The sequence below is a fragment of the Miniopterus natalensis genome, chromosome 8, assembly GCF_054644295.1.
Source record: "Miniopterus natalensis isolate mMinNat1 chromosome 8, mMinNat1.hap1, whole genome shotgun sequence".
Taxonomy (NCBI): Eukaryota; Metazoa; Chordata; class Mammalia; order Chiroptera; family Miniopteridae; genus Miniopterus; species Miniopterus natalensis.
Genome location: NC_142088.1, coordinates 34,557,958 through 34,579,551, shown reverse-complemented (window position 1 = coordinate 34,579,551; position 21,594 = coordinate 34,557,958). Strand labels below are relative to the sequence as shown.

Sequence of the window (21,594 nt, the reverse complement as noted above, 5' to 3'; positions counted from 1 at the left end):
ACTAAGAATTTTTTAAAATGCTGTGTTCAACTATATTAAAAATTAGAATGTAAAAGGACAACGTATTTTAAAAAAAACACACAGAGAAACCATTCTGAGATTCCTTTTCCTTTTTTCTTTTTTTAATATACCTTGATTGATTTCAGAGAGAGGAAGGGAGAGGGAGAGAGAGAGATCGAAATATCAATGATGAGAGTCATTGATGGGCTGCCTCCTGCTGGGGATTGAGCCTGAAATCCAGGCATGTGCCCTGACTGGGAATTGAACCTCGATCTCCTGGATCCTAGGTCGGTGCTCAACCGCTGAGCCACACTCAACCGGGCCTAAGACTCTTTATATTTACAAACCCACTTTAATCTGGTCAGTCTTTGTCAATGAGTCTTAAGAGTATTTAAGAGTTGCCTTCCTTCTCCCTCTAGTGCTGCCAATTTGTTCTTTCCTCAAAAATTCATCACATCTTATTCATTGATCCAGTTTAAAATATAAATGCACATATTCAAAAGTAACTCAATATCCAAATATTCTGCTTCAAACACAAATTGCTTGGGTGGGGACATTAAAAAAAAATTGGAAATCAACAAACACTTGCCATCTGCCAAACTTGATGCAGTGGAGGACAGAGCAGGGACATGGACATGAGACAGGAAGGTAATCCTCAAATAGACCAAACCCCATGGAAATCAGAGCCAGAGAGGACCAGCCAGAAGCAAGCAATCACCCTCTTCCCAGTCGGGCAAAGAGGCTTGAGCCACTCGTATTTGTATCTTAGGCGACAGACACTTTAATGAACACCCGGATTACATGGATATGAAACTAAAAGAATCAGGTCTCCTTGAAGGTCCCAAAGGGGCTAACAAGGAAGCATGGGGGCCACCTAGTGACAGCGTCACCTAGTTTTACCATGTCACATCAGCTTATCTTTTATGGGTGAAACCTTCTCAGTTGTCTGCTCTTGACCAACTTAGGTCCTCCATCTTCTTTTTTTTTTTTTCAATTACAGTTGACATTGAGTATTATTTTATATTAGTTTCAGGTGTACAGCACAGTGGTTAGACACTTTTATAATCTGTGAAGTGATCCCCCAATAAGTCTAGTACCCACCTGGCACCACACTCTGTCTTCTTAGTTAATGATGCCTGGCCTGAAATTGTCTAACATCGCCATGTGCCTGCTCTTTGTCTGGCACCCAGCTCTGTTCTGTGTCATCTTACTCCAAACTGCACCATCAACCACACCAGCTGCCTCTACCCTGATCAATCTGGCAAACAGAAAGAAATGAGCTAAAAAGGAAGCAAGATTTATAAATCTATGAGGGGAAAAAAAATCCTAAAACTCAGTTTGGTTATTTAACAAGATAACCTTCTAAAAATCCAAGTTGCATCGTATTTGTATTCATGCATTTTATTTAGAATATAAAATATAAATAACACAAATTTTCAGATGCACTGACTTCATTAGGACATAATATTCTAGTTAATATTTTCTCTTTTCTCTGGCTATTTAACTTTTTAAAAAAATCTGTCCTGAAATAAACAATTTAAATATTATCTTCAAAAAAGCTGTTTTTCTCAAGCCACCCAGTAAGGACATACATGCACTTGTCATCAGTGTGTAGGTGTAAGGAAAATAAATTCTAATATAAGCTCAAGACACTAATAGAAAAATAAGTATGCTTTTAAAAACAACTCTCAGCTGAACTAAATTATTTAAGAACTGTGTTATTTCAGATTATCAAAGCTTCTTCATAGAAATGGTCATTCAAGAGTTACTTCCTAACTCATTCTATGAAGCCAGCATTACCCTGATACCAAAGTCAGACAAAGATACAAGAAAAAAAGAAAAACTACAGACCAATAGCTCTTATGAATAATGATGTAAAAATCCTCAACAAAATACCAGTAAAACAAGTCCAATATTAAAAGAATATTAAAAGAATTATACACCATGACCAAGCAGGATTATTCCTGTATTACAAGGATAGTTCAACATATAAAAATCAATGTCATGCGCCACATGAACAGAACGAAGGGAAAAAACCTATTATCTCAATCTATGGTAAAAAAAAAAGCATGTGACAAAATTTAATGCCCTTTCATGACTGAAACACTTGACATATTAGGATTAGAAGGAAACTACCAACATAATCAAGAGTTTCTGTGTTCATAAATACAATATCATGTTTAGATTAGTAATAACCCACAGCAAGGAAACTAGACTCATTTAAAATTCCAGTAAGAACCCATAAGGAGTACTTACCTGCCAAAATTTTCTTGAACTGTCTAAACCATATGTCGCAGTGGTCTTCACTTAAATTGATAAGATCAAGTGTAGAATCCTTTAATTTATTTTGTTCCTTTTTCAAACAGATGAAGAGTGTGATGCCCAATAAAGTGCCATTTCCACTAGCAAAATAACGCCGTTTCAGTTTGACAGAGAATATATCCTTGAGTTCAATGAATTCTTCTTTACATAGCAAGTCAGACTTGGAATCACCTGAAAAGAAATTCAGTTTCCCAATCAAAACCATTGTGTACATATCTTCTATGTATAAATAATAGTAAAAACCCAGAAAATCTTTCTCATTTGTAATTTTACCGATTGTCCTTTATGTCAATCTCTATATGAGATGGAGAGGAAAGAAAAGAAAAATTGAGTCTATTTTCCTAAGAATGAAAAGCAGAAAAATGGAAGAGAGCCCTTGCCACACAAGGGCTATAGGACATTCAGAATCTGAAGATATTCACTGTATAAAGAATTCTAAGAGCATAAGGCAACATTTCAACAATAAATAAAATGAGTATCACACAAGAGGCTCCTTGCTACTAATATGGACAGAGTAAAGTAATGGGAAGCACAGAATTCACTAACAGAATTGGGTTTATGACAGGTTGTTGAAGGCAACATGTAAAGGAAAGAAAATATATGTTCTAGGTAAAGTAACACATGTGCAAAAGGAGGCAGAGTAAGATTATTGTGATTGGAAACTATGAATCTCTGCTGATCTAGAAAGAAAGATCCACTGGACTATTACCACAATCAGACTTTATTTTATAGTGACACAAAATTTAATTGTTTAACTACAGATCAGAAAATAATTATTGTAGCAAAGGGCCATTCCAATCGACTCTCAAAGTAGGAGCGTCCTTATACTTTTGCAAGTGTACTTCTAAAGCTTCTACTCTGGACCTGGCCAGTGTGGCTCAGCTCGCTGGGCATGATCCTGGGCACGAAAGGGTTGCCGATTCGATTCCGGGTCAGGGCACGTGCCCAGGTGGCAGGTTCGATCCCCGGTGAGAGGCGTGCAGGGGGCAGCTGATCAATGTTCGCTCTCACATGGATGTTCCTCTCTGTCCCTATTCCTCTCTCTCTCTCTCAAAATCAATAGAAATTTTAAAAAATAATTAAAAATGGTAAAACTTCTACTCTGGCCAACATGAAGTCACAGGGACTGGTTTTACCTTCTGTCTGAAACAACTTAAAAAGCAACACAAGATATATGAAGCTTCAGTTTTCAGATGTCAGACAGAAGGTAGCACAGGACCGTGATTTCTGAGAAAAGGGCAACAAAGGAGCCATATGATTGCCGCAGCTGATGGCCTCGAGAGGTTTCTAGGCCACAGAAGGGGACCCACGGGGAAGCTCATCTCCCTGCATTGAGGAGTTAGGAGTCCAGGAAAGCCAAGACGACCAGAGTCCACTGGGCACATTACTGCGGAGGAGAGAGCTTCAGAGAGAGCTCTGTGGGTCTGCAGAGGTCCCCCTTGAACCTTCAGCTGAGTGTGGACCAGCCGTGTGTGAGGCCAGGGGAAGGGCCACCTGAAGAATTAAAGAGAACAATGCTCAGAGATCCCGCAGGTGGAAAAATACTGAAACCCACAGGACACTGGCGAGAGGCTTAGAAGAGCACTCCCTCCTTAGCGAGCTGACGAAAGCCTGCACTGATTCCACTAACAAAGCTTAAAAGCCTCAAAAGGACTGAACTGTTCCCCAGTAGCTTAACCATATTTTAGAGCCAAGCTCAAGAGCATTTATAGGAATGCCAAAATATTCAGGAAGTCTACATGGTAAAATTCACAACATCTCCCAGTCAATCAAAAGTCACTATGCAAGTAAAGAATCAGAAAAATATGACACGTGATAGGAGAAAAAGTAATTGACAGAAGCCCACAGAAATGACAACGGCGCTGAAACAGCCCCGAAAGCAGAGGCCCTCTCAGGCTCCTCAGCCCTTAAGCAGGCTCAGCGATATTCCCAGACTGAAGCAAGGACTTCCAGATGCTTTAAAAAGGTCCTTCTTTGCATCCTTGGGGAGCTTTTTGGCCTCCGCCAACCATTCTGCAAATTATTGCTCACAAAGCACACATACCACTGAAAAAGAAACTAAGAAACAAGATCATTTTTGAGTTTATGGTGGTGGGAGAACCCAAAGTCAATTTTTCAGGGCTGTCGCTTCCTCCGAGGGCTCAGGCTTCAGGTTGGTGTGCAGTTCACGTCAATTGTCACCCAGTACCCTCCAAGTATCAATTCAACTAGAAACAATTATATATGTTTCAGAAAACAAAACAATCATCACTATTACTACAGCTATCCCTTACACTAATCAACCGCATGAAAGTACGGTATCATTATAAGCCTAAATATTCTGCATTCCTTAGAGAACTCAGTGGTTCCCCTGCCCATTTCTGTAAATACTAATGGATTAGCCTACATTGGTCAGATTTACTTTTGTCTAGTATAACAAGTCTCAAACTCTTTGGTTTCTAATTCATTTATATTCTTAAAGATAGAGGGCCCCAAATAACTTACTTCTGCAGGTTATATCTACTAATATTTACTGCATTAGATATTAAAATCGAGACTTCAAAACACAAGGATACAAAACACACATTCCATTAGACATCAGGGAAATTATGTCACTACCTATCTCAGCCTCTGAAAAACTCCACTGTATCCTTGGGAGAGAATGAGAGTAAAAATAGCAACTAAGTTCTTAGTAATTTATAAAAACAGCGTTTACCTCACTGATTCCCTGAAAGGACCCTAGACCACATTTGAAAATGCTTCTTTAACAAATGTTACAGTGTTTGTTCCCTTGGGTCACACAATGAAGTTATGACCACTTACAGACTCAACTCTTCAATTAATTAAATTATTGTCTCCATTTTAATACTCCAAGTTGTCACACTGACCAGGGAGAGTTTCTCCAATCTGCCTCCTTTGTCACAACCTCCAGATGTCTTTGGAAATAAACTTTCTTATAACAGCATACTATTCCAAGCTCATCTGGATTCATTTTAGGGAAGGATATGCTAGAAACTAAAAGCTAGACAGTATTTATTATACAGAAGGGGAACCAAGCTGAGTCACAGTTTATGATCAGTAATATACAGGGTTGGGCAAATGTAGGTTTATAGTTGTGAGTATGCAAAACACAGTTTATTCTTGTATTACTATTTATTAATTATTGTATTATCTCCCATACAAACAACTGTAAACCTACATTCGCCCGACCCTGTATTTTCACCTGGTGAACGTATGATCAGTTGTTTGCACTTGTTGAGCTGGTAGGCATATGGCCAGGGTCTCTAGAATACTTGGGAGGGACCAGGGAGATCTTACATCTTTCCTCTGCCTTCAGGAATGAAACAACTCAGGCCTGTCAAAGGTCCTGACAAATCCTCACCTAGTGGCATGCAATGTTCTGTATAGTAAACGGGGCCCTGTGAAGTGGAAAGCAGCTTGCTTTCCAAACAGAGATGCTCCTAGGTGTCTGCTTCATATAGCTAAATGTGTACAGGTAGATTGTATCACTTACCTACCTTAAAACAATTTGTATCTCTGATTATATCTGTGGGTACTTTTCCAGAAACCAGTTAGTCCATCAATTAATGAAGCTGACCATCTTTTTATTTATTGTTTTCCATTTGTATTTCTTAAAAGAGTTTCCTCTACATATGTATTTCCCTACTTCCATTTGGATGTTTCTTGTCGAACTTGTAGGAGTCTTTCAGATATTCTTGAAATTAGTCCTTTACTATACATGTATGATATATGTTACAAATAACTTCTTCTAGGCTGATTTGATATTAGGTATGACTTTGTGTCCCACATAAATTTAATTTTTTATGTAAATAAACTTATAACAAATAAGAGCTCCAAGGAAAGAAGGAAGGACACAGGGAAAGAAGGGAGGGAGGGAGGGAGGGAGGGAGGGAGGGAGGGAGGGAGGGAGGGAGGGAGGGAGGGAAGGAGGGAAGGAGGGAGGTGGGCGGGCGAAGGGGAAGGGAACAAAGAACCATTAGGAAAGAGAAACATGGAAAAACCTCTTTACTCCAAGTCCTACATTATAATCTGAATTTTTTACCATGTGTGCTTTACTTTGGCAGCAAACAAGTCAATAACTATTCTAATTAAAAAACCTTTTGTAAATTGCAAGTTTAAAGGTACTAAGTCAACAGCTAAGATCAAACTTAGTAGTGGAAACTATAAGAATTCTAGGAAATAGGAAAAGACTACCTATTATCACTCTTACTATTCCCAATTATTCTGGACATTCTGACCAATACCATATGTAAGAAAAATGAAATAAAAGATGACCATCTGTGGTGGGAGAGGCAGAGAGGGAGCTGCACTATAACTATGTATAGATGATTTCACAATATATTTGCAAAACCCATAAAGAAACAACTTAAAATCACTGGAACTTAAAAGAATATCCAATAAGGCAGCTGTTTACAAATATATTAATGCCCAGGAAGGCGGCATAATGGGGATAAAGACATTCCATAAAAATTAGCATATGATACCTATGAAAAAATTTAGCAAAATAATCCTGGACTAATATGGGAGAGGGGAGCCATTCAAAATATACAGAGACAAATAATTGAATAAATGGAGACTTACCAATTTCCAAGATTAAATATTTTTCATTATAGTTTTCTCTTTATTAATAACTACTTATAATGCAATTTCAATCAAAATCTCATTGGTATTTTCTTTGATGTAAGAGGTAAGGAACCTAATCAAGTGATTGAAAATTTTCTTGAAATAATTATATTACATTAATGAAGGAAATGTTTTTACAGTACAGTATTGAGGGCTCATACATGCCTGATCAGGTATAGCAATATTTTATAAAGCTATAATAATGAAAACATCTAGGATTATATAAGTGAATAGCCCAAAGAAGCAACACTTGTATACATTTTAAAAGTCACTAATGTGATAATAATGGCATCTCAGTTCAGTTGGAAATATTGAGTAAATGGTGAGTTAGAACTGGTTAATCTTTTAAAAATGAAAAAATAGAACCCTATCTCATAATATACACCAATATATCCAGGTTAGAGGAAACTTTCCATATAACCATAAATTAGTAAAGTCCTAAGCATGACAGTAAAGGCAGACATAGAGAGACTGAGATATTTAACACAAAAGTTACTTAATGTCTATAAAGTCCTAGAGACCCATAAATAGAAGTCACAAGGAAAGGCCAACTGGGCAGAAATATGTGCAACATATGACAGTTACGTAATCTATTTAATCAAGGAAAGAAACACTTTGGTGGAAAAGTACATAAAAGACCCAAGACAGGCATTTCACAAAAGAAGAAATGCAAATTGACTAATGAACATAAGAGAAAGTTCAATCTAATTAGTAATCAAAGAAATGCAAATCAACACAACAAGATACCATTTATTTTACTTTTAGATTGGCACAAGATCAAAAACAATGCTCAATGATGGTATGGGTAAAGGGAGCCAGTCCCAGTGCTGGTGGGAATGCAAAAATGGTAACTGCTGGAGAGCAAGTCAGAAATGGGTATCAAAAGATTCCAAAATGTTAATTGCAGCAGTATTTATAACAGCAAAAAGACTTGAAGCAATATTCGTGTTCCTCAGTAGGAAGACGGTTGAATTGCCCTTCCACAGCTCATGAACGAGCAAGTTAGACCTGTGTTCAGATCTGGAAAGGTATTCATGTTAAGAGGCATAAACTAGTGGAATAAAAGCAGTTACAAAGCAACCTGAGGGATTTGATTTCACTTCCACGAAAAGGAGAAAAGAAAAAAATCCAGTGGAAAACACACAACAAACAACATCGGTTACCTATTAAAAAAGAGAAATGCAACAGGAAGAATGAGATTAATATTTTCTTACAATCCTCCATAATTTTCCCTTTCTGTTATTAGCATTATATTTTATACTTTTTACAAATGTGGAAAAAAGAAAATGCTTTAATATATACATATTTTTGATCCAGTAATTTACTCTAAGAAAATAAATAATATGCACAATTTAGCTAAAAGAATGCTTACTCAAGCATTATTTGAGTGAAACTTGGAAACAACCTAAATATGCCATAACAGAGTATTGATTCTGTAAAATAAAGTATATTCATATAACAGAATGCTATTCAGCCATTAAAATGTTGAAATCTGACTAGAAAAGTAGCTAAAATAGCATAGCATGTTTCCATTACTGTTTTGTACATATTTACTGAATACATAATGTATTGCAATATATTTTCACATGCACATATATATATGAATGTGCATATGAAAACTTGGAAGGATAGTAAGATTGTGATGTAGTTTGTGTATATGAATTTAAAATTGTTCTACAATGAAAATGCTCCTGCAATTAATTGAAAGAGATTGTTTCCTTTGCTTATACTAAAATAGTCCCTGATCATATTACTTGTTTTAATTTTTTAAATTCTATCCCCTAAAAAGTAAGAGTAGCTAATATTTAATGAGCATATGCTATACGCCAAACATTGCCCTAAGCTCTTGAGGTGTATTATCTCATTCAATCCTCACAACAACCCTCTGTAGTAGATGCATTTTCCTAAAAGGGAAGAAATTCAGGAGAGTTTAAGTAACTTGTCCATGGTCACACATCTGGTAGGAGGCAGACCCAAGATTTAAATCCAAGCACTTTGGCTGGTCTTCACCACAACTCCTTACCAACACTGAAGGGGAAGTAAGGACCTTCAAGTAAACACACACACTCGCATATGACCCTCTGACTCTGATTTAAAAAGTCAAACTTTAAAGAGTTGTCCAACCATTGTTCCGTCTCTAAGTAGTCCTTAGGAAAACAGCAAGACAGCAAATGTGTCACCCAGGCCAGTGTGGTTTAGTTGGCTGAGCAGTGTCCCATGCACTGAAAGGCTGCCAGTTCAATTCCCAGTCAGGGCACAGGCCCAGCAGGTGCAGGAGGCAGCCAATCGGTGCTTCTCCACTGATGTCTCGCTCTCCCCCTTCCCTTCCTCTCTTACTCTCTAAAATAAAAAACAAACAACAACAACAAAATGTGTCAATTAACTGAGTAGTATTTCATCAGAAACTGAGGTGACCTTCAAGGAGAAGCAAGATTAGATTGCAGCAACCAGGAGCTCCCAGAAGTAAAAATTCTGAATATCTCCGTAACTCTTTGAAAGGTATTTCCTGCTTTCCGAGCTCAGGCTTCCAATTTCTTTTCCCTCATTTGTCCACAAATTCAAATGTGGGGTATTCACATCTCTTTGCCAATGTGACAAGAAGAGACTAAGGGGAAGAAATATGGATTTAGAAGACACTGTGTTTCTATTTGAAAGGATAATATACCTATGAATCAAATAGTTTTTTACCAATTTCTAACTATAGGCAAATGCTCTTCAGGATTCTTTTTCTCAGAAACTATATAAATCTCTCAGGTGCTAATTTCCTACATACAAATTCTGATCTGTTATTTATTTCTGCAATGTTAATCATTTCCATTACATGAGTAAATCTACCCAGTTCTCTCTAATCACAGGATTCATTTGATTTTCAATATAACTTTTGTAACATGTGAAGATATATATAATATTATTTTACAGAAAATTATTTTCTCATTTTGAATATGATCTTCAGAAATAAAACTTGTTCAAATTCTGTGAACTTGAATTTAAAATGTTTTAATTTAAAAGCTTGGAGCTGCCTAACTATTGTTTAATCACTCGTCAGATTAGGTGGTGCTTTTCTAGTCTTTATTTTGTTTTTGAAGTTCCTATGATATGAGTAGCTGACCAGCTGGCTTTGTGGGGCAGCAGGACCTTGGTTTACTTGACTTGAAAGAGAGCTAAGGCCAAAGGTCCTCAGGTTTCTAGTTGGGAAGCCCTCGGGCTAACCCTCAGTGAAGTTGAAGGCTCTAGCAATCATCTGATAGGATAAACTGAAAATCTAAGAAGGTCATTGTTTCTCCTCAACCCCCATGCCAAAACACTTACTCTAGGACACACTTAGAATATACAAATATTTATGAGAAATAGATTAAAGGAAAAAATAGAAAAGAAACCACATTCAGAGAGAACACTAGTGTTTTGGGTCTATAAAAATTGAGCACATATCTACACCCCTTTGTAGTAGTAATTTAAGAATGACTTAGATTCACTTTATTCTCCATATGAATCAGAAAAATACTGCTTTTTATGTATAAACTATTTTATTTATAAATTTATAATGCTGACAAAAATCCAGGTCTTATATCTCTGCTTAATTCTTCACCTATGAGATTGCTATTCTGACCCCTGATCTAGCCACCTATTATAGTACAACCAGTTTCTGCCGCAAATAAAAGCAAATGTTTTCATAATTGTATGCAAAAGTCACAATTCCATGGACAATCTAACAGATGCAGAGAATGTGTTAAAAAATGAGTTGAAAAAATAACATACTTTGGGGCATGTATTTTAAGTATAACTTTAAGTTTTTATTAATGTAAAATACACCTTTATTGGTGAAAAATATGAAGTAAAACTTTATTCATAAATTGATATTTGATCACAGTAGATAAAAATATGGAAATCATCTATGGCCACCTTTCTTTAGAGATTATAAGAATTAAAACCTTCCAGATAATATATAATTTTGCATTGTGCCATGTGGTTTATTTTTTAAAATCTATTGGTTCATTACTATTGTATTGGTTATAGCTAGTTGTTTCAGAACATTAACTGTCCTCTCACATTACTTACAAAGATACTGGGGACCATCTGTTCTTGCAGGGGATTTAAGTATACCTCTATTGGATATCATGCTATTTATTTAATTCAGCACCCACTTCCTATTGTTGTATTTTCTTGGGGGAAAAAGTCAATTTAATTACAGGGAATAAAGATAACCTCTCCTGGCAGGTTACCCTGTCACCATGAGAGCAAAGCAGAACCTGCTTAAAGTAGGTTACAGTGGTTAACAAGAAGACTAAAACCAACAACACTTAAGAATATTTAGCAAAGGTTTAACAAAAATAGAACAGTGAATGGAACTTTTAAAAATATTACTGTAAGCCTAGGGCTTGTCTAAATCAATCTTGGCACATCTGTCTGATGCAGACCGTAAACAGGATTAGAGCTGGATTTATCTGCTTGGCGCTAATTGTGCTCACAGTTTCTGCACATGTCCACTCTTTAAAACACTGCCTGAAAAACAAGCCTGCCTGAGAGATGACTCCCACAACACAGGGTATACACACACGGTATATTAGATGGTTAAGCAATGTGATGTCTAACAATTTTTTTTGGCTCTTCAGAATTACTTATCTAATCCCCTAATTAAAAATACAAAATTCTGTTTGAATACACCACATACTGAGATAAATCTGTGAAGCAAGGGACCAATAAATTTGAATACACTTTAATTGTAAGAAGAAAACACAATTTAATTGTTAATAATCAGGTTAAACTAGGGTTTAAACAAATAGAGGCTGCTCCTGTAGCTTACTGAAAAACCATCACAATGCATTATTATCCTCAAGAATTATGACATAGAATTTGTTAGCAGAAAAGTTTAAGTTCCTAAATATATACACATATCAAGACTGACAAGAAATTGCATTTTTATTTAGTAAAAGAATTAGAAGAAACTTGAAACTTATCCTTTACAGAAATAAATAGAGAGAGAAATTGCTACTCTAATACCCAAAAGTCACATTTTTATCACACCAAATAAAAAATTAATGCTCAATTTCTATCTGTAATTTTTTCCCCACTAAGTCATGTATAAACAGCTTAGATGTTTTTCTTCAGAGTCTAAGTATTTGAAGATATATAGGTATTTTTGCATGAAGTCCAAAAGGAACTGACCAGTCGAAAATTTAAATATTATTCTTTAGGTTGAGGATTTGAAATATAAACAATAAACATGCAACTCTGAATCCAAAACAACATTTAATGCCTATGATACAATGTGATATTAACAATTTTAAATTATAAAGTCTATGTTTAATTATAATACCACATAAAATCAACTTTAACAAACAACAGTATAATTGAAAATTTAGGCTGACTTCCAATCATAAACAATCTTCTGTTCTAAAGCTTTTTTCTTGATATATAGTTTATTCATGTTCCAAATAGCTTAGTGAGATTTTATAAATCAGTTTTCCCCCAAAATTTCTATCATTAATAAAAGTTATATCTATACTTATACTTTGCTTTATACCAACAAATAATGAGGAGAAATTGGCAGTCAATCATTTAAATACTTAACCCAAAATACCGTTATCAGCAATTCTCAATGTGTAGTCTCGGAGGGTATACAAGGTTAAAATAATGTTTATAATAATACTAAAGATGTTATTTGCCTTTTTCACCATGTTAACATTTGCACTAATAATGCAAAGGCAATAGCTGTTAAAACTCCTGGTGTCAGCATGAATCAAGGCAGTGACATCAAATTTTACTAATAATGTTGCTTTCTTTACCACCTCAATTCACAGTTTAAAAAAAATACAAAACAGTTTCACTTGTGTTCTTGATGAAGAACACTTTTTTAAATTTTTTTAAAATCACCAGCCTTGAATACATTTCTTTTTAATAGTATGTGTGATGAAATGGGAAATATGCATAAAGAATTTATGCTACAAATGAAAGGGATGGTTCTCTCCAAGAAAAGGACTTTCACCACTTCAGCTGCAGCTGAACTAGCTGGTTTTTGTGGAAGACCATTTTTATTTGAGAGATCGACTAACAGACTATGGTATTCAGGCGTGAGTATTTGGCAAACATTTTCTGGGAAATGAGCAGAGTGAGTCAGTCACTCAAGAAAAACAACTGAGAATGTTTGTTGCCAACGATAAAATTCAAGTTTTTAAGCAAAAATTAGAATATGTTTAAAATTTATCTGCTACAATGAACTTGACAGATTCCCAATACTTAAAGAACTTTCTGATGAGACTGGCAGTGATATTAATGTATTTGATATTTTTTAAACATTGTATAATGAAATGTGTTAATATTTGGAAGCTCTATATAACTCAGTATACCAAATTTTCCAAATAGCCAATGCAGGAAATTATAAAATCATGTATGAATAAAAGATTCATTCAAAGTGCAGGGCATACCTATAAATTTTCAAATAGTAGACTACAAAAGGTTCATTGATATGTTTTCAAATTCTGCGTTGTAACTAACCTTTAAGAGATGAGCACTTAAGTTCCGCTGTAGTATCAAAGAAGGATAGCCACAATTATCTGAAAACATTAAGATACTTTTCCTTTTCCAGACTCACATCTGTGTGAAGCTGGATTTTCCTTATATACTTTAACCAAATACCATATTCACAACAGATTGCATGCAGAAGCAATCTTAACCCTTCTAGAAAAGTTACGACTTCTATTAAAGAGATTTACAAACATGTAAAAATAGTAAAAAAATGCCATTGCTTTTTTGATAGTTTTATAAAATAGCTAGTTTAATAAAAATACTATGTTAAAATGCAATAAACTTATTACTGTTATTTTTAATGAATTAAAGTTTCAATATTTACTTAATTTCTACTACAATACATATTAATGAGTATACCTTATATAAACAAACGCTCTTCATGGTTTTTAATAATTTAAGCATATAAAGGGGCCCCAAGACCAAAAGCTTGAGACCCCATAGTAGAAAGCATCATGGAGACAGGCAGCCACGAGATAGCATGATTCATGCATTTTACCCTTCATCACCTGTGTCAAATAACTAAGATTTTATTATTAAATTAATATTTTAGCCTATCTATGCAAGAAGTTCCTACTATATCTGAAACATTGTTAAAAACACCTCTAATTCATATTTTGTGTTTCATATTCATATTTCACATTCTTTAGCACGGCTATCACGCAATGCCATTTTCACTTCAGCAGGCGTACTAATGTGCTCCTTGTATTGGGCTACTTATTCCTTGATTTTACTATCTATATATTTGCCTCTGTCATTTTATAGGTCTATTTCAATCTCAGTTCCATAGGAAAATCATAAATGGGGAGCCTCTGAGAATGACACCAACAGAATATGTCCTTATTTGATTCTTGTTTGTTTTATAATCTAGTCATTTTGGGCATGATCCGTTCAGGTATATATATATCAGTTCATATGTAATATATAGTTAATATATATCATACCAGATGATCTTTGTACAGATTCCCCCGTGAACCTCAAAAGTATGGTAATTGGTCTTTTTCTAGTTTCTCAGCAATTCGCTTCAACAGTATCTTCCTCATCTCTACTCTCTGTATCCTTAGCTCAATGCTTCAAACACAGTCTGGGCTTCCCATAAAAATTTGTTGTTGACTGTATTTATGTCAGTCAGATAATATCTTAATCATACTGTATGCATTTCCACCTCGGAACCTTTGCTCCTTCATTTCCCAGCAAACTGAAGGCCTTCTTGACTCCAGACTTTTCAAACATTAACCATCTGTCAAAGCACTGGTGAGCCCCTCCTCCAGGAGACGTCCTTCATTTCCCAGTCCCACTGAACTCCACGGCACAGCTGAGATTCAGTCACATATCAGAAGTTCCTAAGTTACCAGAGGGTGAAGGCGCAAAGGTCTTTAAAAGTCTGTTAAGGTTATATGTAATTTTTTCCATACTAATTAAATGGTGGTTTTAAAAAAAATGGTGGTGGAGGAAAGGGTTCGAGAAAGATGAGACTGTAATAGTTTAGTATAAGCCCCAAAGTTTACTTCTTTCATTTAATGGATTTGAATTCCAGGCACTTCTGTGTGTATGTTAAAATGCTTATATTAATGCAACAATCTTCATAAAAACAACTGTTTCTATGAAAACGAAGGCTAAAGAGTTCTTTATTTTTCATGGCCCAGAACTTACTGGACTGTGGAAATAGGACTTGATCTCAGCCACAATAATGGCTTCTATTGCCAGAGTCTAAGGACAATGCCTGGGTGTGGGTTTCCTGCTTGATATAGGCCCTTATAGCTCAGTCCAAGCTGACTCGCTGACACTCCTGTCTTCTGAGGACCTCACCAATAGCCACACTGGCTTTGCTTTCCCCTCCACCACTACTATCACCAATGCCCTGCCTGTGTAGGTCAGATCCCCCGTGACCTATAGTAGTCACAGTGACAATGTCACACAGCCCTCCAGATAATATGAAAAGTTCTGCTACTGAGGAACTAAAAGGCTTACTTTTACACCACTCTCATTCAGTTTCCCCTCAAGACTGTCATTATTTGCTCCTAAGAAGAAATTATTCAGAAGAACTACTCAAAGTCCAGAGTGTTTGAACTTGACAAAGGCAGGTCTGTGCTGTTGAAAGGGAGCAGAACCATTGCATGAGAGATTAAGAAAGTAGAAATTTTACTTGATGAAGACTGGTCCTAGTATCAAAGGCGAAGAAATTCATTTCAGGGGCTCTGACAGCTAGAAACAGATGCCAACGCCTATCCGAAAATGGCCTGAAGAAGATTCACCCAATCAACCTACAGGCCATCTGAACTAATCATCAGTCCCTTCCAGACTCCAGGGAAGGCCACCTGTGGTTAAGGAAATCACTAGAGGGATAGGGGTGGGGAGGAGAGAGGGGACGGGGGGGGGGGGGGGGGGTTACAGAGAAATTGCCAGAAGCTATATACACTAAACATACAAAAGTAAACTTAAAACAAATACACATAATTCAAGATGTTCTAAAAAGTATTTGTAAACCTTTATGTATTTACTTGATGAGGATTTGCAGTCCTAGACTTACTGGAGACAAAAGAAAAGCGATAAACAATTTTAATATAGCTTATCATGGTTTTATTTAAAAATCCAACATAACATTTAACACAAAGTTCATGTTTATTTTTCATATGCTAGGCACATCGGAGATATAAGCCTTTATTTCATTTCCACCATTAAAAGCATATACTTGACAAATACGTTTCTAAAACGCTACCTAAGTGAATCCAATGACAAATGAATCAATAAGAAAGAAAAATTACCTATAAAATGTAGTCAAATTTCCCAACTTTCTAAATTATTTTCAGTTGAACTTAGGCAAAATATAAGGGAAAAATAAAGTCTTAACAAACACACATAAACACTACATTATGCTGGTCAGTTGATAGCATTTAGGCTCCTATTCACATAAAATATGGTCCTCCACCTACATATTTGAAGCAAAACAAAATTTTAAATGCCATTTTGGAGTAGAAATTAAAGAAAGATTTTTGTTTTGTTTTTTCTGAAAAAGCCTTAAATTGATTCAAAGAGTGTGATATGAAAATAAACTCAGTTTTGACCTTCACATTCTACGTATATGGTATTTACACAAGCGTGTTCCCAACTGAAAAGTTTTAAAAGTTTCTTCTTCGTGCCTTTCATCATTATATAATTTCTACCAGATAGTTAGTACTATGCTAAAAGGCCAAAATTATAGGTAAAGGTAAGAAAGTATTACCTGATAATGTAAAAAAAATGTTTTTTAACTTAAAAATTTTGGATCAAGTATTTTATGTGTTTTGCTGCCCTAGGTAGCATGTCATCAAAGCCAAACAGCTTATAGGATTACAGCAAGCCGTCTTCTCCTCTGGGCTGTAACATTACTGTCAGGATTTTTTTTAGAGAGATAAATTTGATATCAATATGATGTGACACAACTGCATCAAACCTTAATTTCACTCACAGTAAGAAGTCACAGGATTAAATAACACTGTGCAGTCTCTTAGAAAAGTTTATTGCTTCCAGATGGATTCAAGTTTCCTTTCAGCCCTGATTACATCTAATATGCACAGGGTGCCAACATTTTAAAGGGCAGAGTCAAAAATACCATTTACATAGATAGCAAAGGGCGGGGTGGAGAAACTTTGGCTTCTAAATTGCTTGTGCTATTCAGGTCTTGACTATTTTAAAGAAATTATTATAAACATTTAATAACAAAACAAATATCATACCACGTAAATGTCTTCAATAATGGCTGTTTCACAGAAAAACACAAATCTACAGCAAAGCATCCATAAAATGACTCCTCGCTCGAGCTGCATGCTCTCGGCCCCATGTCGGGTTGTGCCATGTGTCACACCGCATGAGGCTTGCTACCAGGATGTCCACCTGTGCCTGTGTGGCAGGAGAGGTACCCATGTTTATTTCATCTAATGGCACTGTTGAATATGAGCCATTGTGATCAGCTATATAAAGATCTTCAAAAATACTGACTACTTACAGGCATGTTTGCTAAGTTTACGGCTGTAAGTAACTACTGCTTATGTTTAAAGTAGCATTATCTTATGCAACTGAAGTATCATCATGACCAGAATAAATAAAATCATTTCCATAAAACTCCAACAAAGCTGTCCCCATAATGTGATTTAAAAAATAAAATCACATCTGCTCTATCTAGTCTATGGGAGAAAAGCAATAAAAAAAATCATGATTGAAGGAGGACTGCAGTCTGTAGAGCAAGAGCCAAATTTTAAGAACATAGCAAAACTATAAGAACACATTTTCTCGTTTTCTTAAATTTAATTTTTCAAATGTTCTGAAAATATTATGCTAATTACAAATCTGATTGAATTTAAATGTTAAACAATTTATGTAGCCTTCAAAAACAGATTAGCAATTTAAATACAATTATGCTCTCAAAGCTCAAAAGAAGAGAAAAATGATTAATTTCTGGAAGTACACAAAATCTTTCCTGCTGGAGAACCACTGGCAAAAGTGGACCAATAATTCCTACTCATGTCGAATTTTCCCCTGTGGATATTCGGCCAGAATGCAAACAAATATCATTAAGAACCTTTATAACTCACATTTTCTTTAGAGAGAAATAAGCTCCTTTATGTAAAGAATATAAATGAATGTTAAAATTTCAGGTGATGTTTATAAAAGTTTTTCACTGTCTTTAATTTTCAGTTAATTTTAAAGTGATACTTAAATGGATATGAGTATTAAAATTTTTAATTTTAAGTAGATTAAAATATTGGGGCAACATCCCTGATCAACTACTTGAAAATGCTTGAATATAGAGAGCAATTAGAAATGCATCACATTATACTAATATTGGACTTACGGTTACATGCCAAATCAATACCAGATCAATGAAACAGACTCCAACCGGTTAGGCTACCGGGCACTAAAGCAGATAATGAGTTTTCCATTATGTATTTCTAATATTCCAAATTCTGATATGCATTTGAGTTAACTTTCACTAATCAAATAGTACTTTGTTTTCAATAATGGTTAACTATTCTTAAACTGCTCACGCTGTCTTCTAAATAACACATACTTGAATGGAAAATGACTTAAGCTTCATTCCTTCTTTCAATAATTGGAAAATGAACACTTTCCACATGCCAGACTTTATACAGTGAAGCCTACCAGATAGAGATCTTCTATGACTACCCAATAAATAACCATTGAATAAAGATCAGAAAAAATAAATACATGAGAGAGTAAGGCATGTGGGTACAGGTCCAGCCTCTCCCATCTGCAATTCCAAAACCCCCAAAGCTATGAAAACTGCACATTTTTTCCTAAATTATTTAGTAGCAAAAAGTGAGCTGACCTCATGTTGTAGGAAAACTGGTCCTGAATTGACAGTAAAATTTTAAACTCTACTTCTCCCATTTAGCATGGATATTCTTAATGTTTCATTCAGAAATTTAATTAATGTTTGATTATGGAGTGCTACACAAGGCCAGTTGTGTTACATAATATATGTCCTATATTAACGCGCTAAAATCAGGCAATATCTGAATTTTAACACACAGCTGGTTCCAAGGGTTTCTGGGCAGAGGAAACAGTAAGTGTAAAGGCCCCATGGCAAGAGCATACTTGGTATTTTTGTGGAACAACAAGATGTGGCTGGACCTGGTGAGAAAGGAAAGGGGTCAGACATGAGAACAGAAAGGCTGGAAGCAAGAAATGGTATGAAGACTATAGCAAAGACTTTAGATTTTAGCCTTAATAAGATGTGAAGCTGTTGGAAGTATTTTTATTATTTCTTTTAATCCTCACATGAGGATATTCTTTCCATTGCTTTCCACGTGAGTGGAAGGGGGGAGAGAGAAAAACATTAATGTGAGAGAAACACATCTCTCCTGCACCACCCACCCCAGACCAGGCCGGGATGGAGCCTGCAACTGAGGTAAGCGCCTTTGGCAGGAATCAAACCTGGGACCCTTCAGGCCACGGACCGATGTTCTAACCCCTGAGCCAAACCAGCTAAGGCAACCACTGGAAGTTTTTAAGCAGAAGGGTGTGATCTGTAGTTTAAAAGTAACATTCTATCTGCTCCATAGAGAACAGAGTGGTAGGGGACTTATAAATAGAGGGACTAGTAATGAAGCATATACAATACAGGCGAGAAATAATGGTTTCTCACACCAAGGTGGTGGCAGGGATGCTGCTCAATTTGGGGTATTTTTAAAGGAAGGGGCAGCAGGATGTGTTGATGGGCTGGATGTAGAGTGAGAGAGAAAGTGGGATCTAGCAGCTTTCCAAGTGTTTTTGGCTTGGGCTATTAGAAGGATGAAGTCCCCATGGACTGAGATGGGGCGATCCACAGGAAGTGCATATTTGGAGGCTGCAGGGGAGAATAGAGTTTGTTTGTTTATGAATATAAGCTTGAGAAATCCATTAGAACTCTAAGTTGATATAAATCTGGAATTCTGAGGAGGGGTCTGGACTAGAGATATCAATTTGAAGGTCACTAGCACTTAGCATTTGAAGCCAGAAACTGGAAAAGGTTGAACCAGAGAAAGAACAGAAGCAGATAGTAAGAGGTCAGAGAACAGACACAGGAAAATAATATCTGAGAGAGGAAACTGCGAAGGAGCAGGCCAGAGGGATAGAAGAATTAAAGGAGCGACTCGACACGCTAGAAGGTAAGTAAAGTTAGTTGAGTCAAGAAGCACACTGAGTTTAACTGTCAAACTCTGTCCATCTGTCAAGTCAGATGAGGACTGACCTTGACACGTGAGTTGTGGAGTGTAGGAGTCAAAAGCCTGATCATAGAAAATTCAAGAAAGAATAAGAAAAAGTGAAGACTGTGAATGTAGAATAAGTCTAGTTAGAAAGTTGGGGGAGGGCAAAGAGATGGGACCAAGTGCTCTACATGGATTATCTCAATTAATCTTCATTAATAGCTCTATAAGGTAGCAATAATCTCACTTTGGAGATGAAGCTATGGAAATTAAGAAAGCAAAATGCCAATGATTTTAATGAAAATGCTAAAATTTTATACCAAACATATCCGATTATAAAAGTTCATCCTCTATGCTACTACACAGCCTCGTATGACTTTACCATAGAAAATGAACAAATAGGAGAAAAAGGCAGTCTTCTTAGGACACTTTCTGGGAGTTAGGAGACCTTAATTTTTAGCTCTAGCTCTGTCACCAATCTTGGGGAAAATGCCTTAACTTCTGAGCTTGATAGCTCATCCCTAATATAAGGGGAATGAAAAAGATTCATTCATGCATTCAACAAATATTTACTGAGTCATCTGCTGGACACTGTTTTTGGTGTTAAAGAACTAATGGTGAAGAAAACAGGAACTTGCCCTTAGTAAGGAAAATTACAAATATTCAATCTAATCTAAATCTTCTTTCAGCTCTAAAACGCTATAATAGTCATTTAACAAATATAAATAGATTTTAAAAATTCCATTGTAGGCTAGTGCAAAGAGGTTTATATTTATTAGATCACTAAAACCTCACAGCACTGTAAGCTAGGTTCTATTATTATATCAGATTTTACAGATGGGGCAGAGAGAATAAGCTTAGAACCTTAATAGCTTGTCCTATGATCACACAAGTGACAGTGCCCAATTTCTAACAGATAGTCTGATTCCAGAAACCCAATCTTCAGTCACTCTCAAGAGTACAATAATAGACTATTATATCTCATTTTACTAGTGTTTAACTCTCCTCTCCTGTTACCTTACTTTACTTGTTGGGTCTCTGAATGTTGAAAATGGGAAACAATGAGGGGCGAGAGAGGAATAAAAAAAGAAAAAGAAACTGCAGAAGTAGAAGTAAATAGCAATATAAAGATAAAAAATAAAGAAAGAAAACCAAAGAAGCCAAAGAAAACCAAAGCCATGGATTGGCACACAAAAAAGTCTGAGAAGGCACACGAGGGAAAGAAAACAGTCCCCAATATGCTGGCTCAGGTCAGTGACCCACCAGGGGCCACGTGCCTAATTGCACAGGACCATCGACAGGCCTGGGCACTACAGCCCCACCATGGGTGCTCAAACAGAGGCCTGGTTTCTACCCCTCTCTCCCAAAATCGCTCAGACATGTTGTCCATTCATAAACCCTATGGAGAATCAAAACTTCTAATAAGCCTAACAAAGTAAAT

At 36.0% G+C, this 21,594-nt stretch overlaps 1 protein-coding gene across 1 annotated transcript in view; it reads right to left on the bottom strand.

The window, feature by feature from the left end:
* The window catches only part of CERKL (CERK like autophagy regulator), an 83,329-nt gene that overhangs the window by 37,634 nt on the left and 24,101 nt on the right, over window positions 1-21,594 (bottom strand). Inside the window, exon 2 of the mRNA XM_087819734.1 lies at window positions 2,257-2,493. Coding sequence (XP_087675860.1) covers window positions 2,257-2,493 — 237 coding nt within the window. The remainder of the gene's footprint in view (window positions 1-2,256; window positions 2,494-21,594) is intronic.